This window comes from Opisthorchis viverrini (genome assembly GCF_000715545.1).
Source record: "Opisthorchis viverrini unplaced genomic scaffold opera_v5_14, whole genome shotgun sequence".
Taxonomy (NCBI): domain Eukaryota; kingdom Metazoa; phylum Platyhelminthes; class Trematoda; order Opisthorchiida; family Opisthorchiidae; genus Opisthorchis; species Opisthorchis viverrini.
The window spans coordinates 1,839,471-1,843,298 of record NW_008751670.1 but is presented as its reverse complement, the minus strand read 5'-3'; the positions used below and the strand labels follow the sequence as shown (position 1 = coordinate 1,843,298).

The following is a 3,828-nucleotide window of genomic DNA, read 5'->3' as shown; positions in this document are numbered from 1 at the left end:
GCCGTTTGGGAAGATCTCATACGCCCGAAAAATTACCATCAAATGTTAAAACTTTATGTTAAAGTTTTCCTCCTTCGAACCACGGTTTCAGAGAAATTTTCGGCGTGCGTCTAGCCCACGGCACGTGCCACGCCCGACATCAGTGTATTCAAACTAGGCGCGGATTAGCCTGGTGTTCGTCGAATGTGATCCATTTGTCATTTTATGCATAAGAAATAACAAGTTAACTGAACAAGAATAACTGGAGCCCATCACTAGAATTGTGGGTAGCATGTCAGATGCGAACAGCGCCCATTTTCTCCCGTCGTTTTAATCACTCACTCCCGGTGTTATTGGACTGTCGGTTGAGGCGTTGCCGGTCGAATATGAGGTGCGTTTATGATTTGTTGGCGAGCACGCAATTTCCCCGTACATGATGTAATTTACGCCTTGAAACGTGATTGTTTTCCTCTAAGAAGTTCTGATAACCATAACTCGATTGACTTTCGCTCCTGTATCTTCGTTTACTAACCGGCTTGTTTTTCGCCTTCAGCAAGGTACCGAGGGATCTACTGCTGCGCACCAGCACAGATGTGCTAGATTATAGCAATAATGTGAAGAAGCGGCGGTTCTTAGAGACCGTGGAGTTGCAGATAATGCTGAAAAATTACGACCCACAGAAGGATAAACGCTTTTCAGGCACAGTGAAGTAAGCTATCGGAGATACCCCCACCCAGGGTATTAAAAAATGTGGGGAGGCAATAAGCCGCTAAATTCCCTTTCAACGAACTTCAGGTTGCGGCACGTCCCAAGACCTAAGATGAAGCTCTGCGTACTTGGCGATCAACAGCATTGCGACGAAGCGAAAGCCGCAAACGTGCCGTGTATGGATGTAGAGGATTTGAAGAAGCTCAACAAGGACAAAAAACTCATCAAGAAACTAGGTACGTGCCACTGCTTTAAGTGTATATTGCTTTAGCCAAACGGTACCACTCATTCCTAGCCAGTGAGTCAGTCATTCGTCAAATTCCCCGAATTCTGGGTCCTGGCCTCAGCAAAGCTGGGAAGTTCCCGGCGGTATTGACTCACAATGAGTCCTTGTTGCAACGTGTGGAGGACGCTAGGGCGACTATCAAGTTCCAGATGAAGAAGGTGCTGACGCTAAATGTTGCTGTTGGTCACGTGAAGATGAAGCCTGAAGAGTTGGCCCAAAACGTCAACTTGGCGATCAATTTCCTCGTCTCCTTGCTGAAGAAAAACTGGCAGAATGTTCGTTCGTTGTATATAAAAAGTACGATGGGCAAGCCTCATCGTTTGTACTAAGAAGTCAATAAACTGCTTGAATGGAATTTTATTCATCTCAGGTAAGACGGGCATTGCTACTTGACAACCGGTAGACTCTGGGGAAGGCATAGTACTATGTTCCAGTGAAACGGGATTCTCTGATATTGGGCAAACGGTTCGGGAAAAGATAAACGTCATTGCTTGTTCATACGGACGGTCGTATTAGGATTCTCATACCATACTTCGGTTGCCTCTGATGGCTGGCGTAGTGGTGGATCATCAGATGAATGATTTTTGCTGGCTGGTTTTCGCCTCACTTAGCATGATAGTCCATTACTCTGCCATGTTAAAACGCAGTTGTATCTTCCTGGCATGCCCCCCTTGAATAGCTTGGTGCCATTTTCGCAAGACCGCGCACTGTCGTCATTTGGCTTATCAGACCGCCAGGACGTTTGTCAATATTTTACTGATTAGTGTTAATAGATCGGAGAAGCAATCTCCCGGAAACCTGCGACGGTAAACGTTGAAACAGCGGTCTCATTGAGCCGCCCGTCACTGGGCTTCTTCTTAGACGCAGCTGTTCTCCGGATCTATGTGACCGGCCGACTCGGTAAGTTTTCTGCGTAACCGTCAACGTGAATGAGGCGTTCATGCTCAGTTGTTAGAGCGCTAATTTACTGACTGGAGGGTCTGTGGTTCGAAACGAACCTTGCCTCAGGACTTCCACTGCCTAGGATTAAGCGTCCTGACAGTATCCCAGCCCTCGTGCCACCAGATGGTACGGCAGTTAGGCACCGGAGGGGTGCTACAGCTGAACGGTTTTTTCGAAGATTCAGGCTGGGATTTTCTGAAATACATTGTGGTCTGTACCCGGAACATCGGTAGGTTAGTCCTATCTCCCACCAGCCACGCCTGTCCACTGAATGACCCAGGGAACGTGAAGTAGTGTTGCTCGCCTCAAGAATACTGGAGCTATTCAGATCTAGGGAAGTGCGTGAAATTCGCGCTAGTGATGGTTTGTTATGACAGCAAAGAATGAAGAGGTGCTTTCTGAGAGCACGGATGTGCCTATGGCCAAAGGAATATCGCGGATTAAGACTAGAATCGACCTGAAGCGCATCACACAACCATTGGCGGCTCTATGGGACATTTGGTTGCGGGCATCACCTTGCCGCTATGAAAGGCCGATCTCAAGGGCGATTATGACTAATCGGCTTTGGTCCCCCAGTTCGGCTTAGCGTGTACGGTTCACCCCGTGATCAGTACAACAGCTAAGGCCAGTGTGCGAAATTCCGAGGATCATATCTAAATTGGTTTTGCGATATGACCACGTGCGTCAAAGAGGTCCGATAGTGTGAGCTGAGATGGCGTTTGCACATTTCTTCACATAACCGTCCTAGGAGACGTTTGAACATCCTAGCGACAATAAAGACCGTAAGCGTGTGTCGAAGGAATCGTCCGGACTCATTGGCTGTCTGTCACTAAGCTCGCTGCTTGTGAAGTTACGGTTGACTGATGATGGTTCTTTCCGTTTTGCTTCCGATGAGCTAGAAAACTTACTGAATTACAGTGGTGGTTGTTACCTTCTAAGTGTCAAATGATCTAACCTTCACTAAACCGGCGAGCCAGTACCGAATTTTTCAATGCTTGTATAGACCAATGTTTCATTGGAAACTAACTCCAATTTCGCTGCTGAGTCAGATTATAACACAAGTGCCCAGTCTATTTCTCGAACTTATGCCCGGGTGTGAAGCAGAACACAGTGGGCTACCTAACGACGGGTTCGTAGAATCACTATGCACTAGCTTCACAACATCAAGGTAGAGTAGAAGGTCAGTGAAGAGGTCAAGCACAGTACATGATCTGAGTAAGAAAGTCAAACAGTATACTCATTTGTCACCGAGTTAGTCATAAGCCGGACGACCGGCTCACTCCGTGAATTGTTCTCGACCCTCTTTTCTAGCGTGTCTGACTGGCTTTAGTAACACGACTATGACGTTGACACTAGGATTCTCACTGAACCGTAGTGACAGTGAGACCTATCTAACACAGTCTAATCAGATTTAGTATTTGACGTTTGATTTTTCGGAAGCACTCGCCGGGTTTAGTGCGAAAATCAGATTAGCCATGCTCAGGTATGCCAGATGGTTTTAGGGACAAAGGGACTCTCCCACAATTGATGATTATTCACGCTACATAGGTACCGCTATTTAAAGCGTGTTTCGTAAGCCATAAGGTCGCGTGCCTTGCGAAAGTGTTTTCGCCCACCCATTTTCTGAGAGGAATCCACCGTAGGGTGGATAGTGTATGACGTAGCAATGAAGTATGAAAACGCTAACCAGTTAATTGTCTGGTTTACAACGACCGCCTTCCTGTGTGGGAGTCCCGGGACTCAACTCAGCAATCGTTAATGACAAACACGGCCTAACCACCCAATCAGCGGCGCTCATGCGTCAAAGCTATCGCTTTCAATACGTAACTTCTCAGTTTCTCGAAGTAACTGATTATACCATAGGCGTCAACCCTTGACTATATATCCTATGTCCTCCCATTTTCTTAAGATCG

General features: G+C 46.9%; 1 protein-coding gene across 1 annotated transcript; it reads left to right on the top strand.

The window, feature by feature from the left end:
* Positions 1 to 320: 320 nt before the first annotated feature.
* Positions 321 to 1,302, top strand: T265_01328 (hypothetical protein; the record flags this gene model as incomplete). The annotated part of the gene is made up of 4 exons (XM_009165334.1): positions 321 to 370; positions 533 to 688; positions 775 to 923; positions 959 to 1,302. The coding sequence occupies 4 exons, from the start codon at positions 366 to 368 to the stop codon at positions 1,300 to 1,302; spliced, it is 654 nt and encodes a 217-aa protein (XP_009163598.1).
* Positions 1,303 to 3,828: the final 2,526 nt, after the last annotated feature.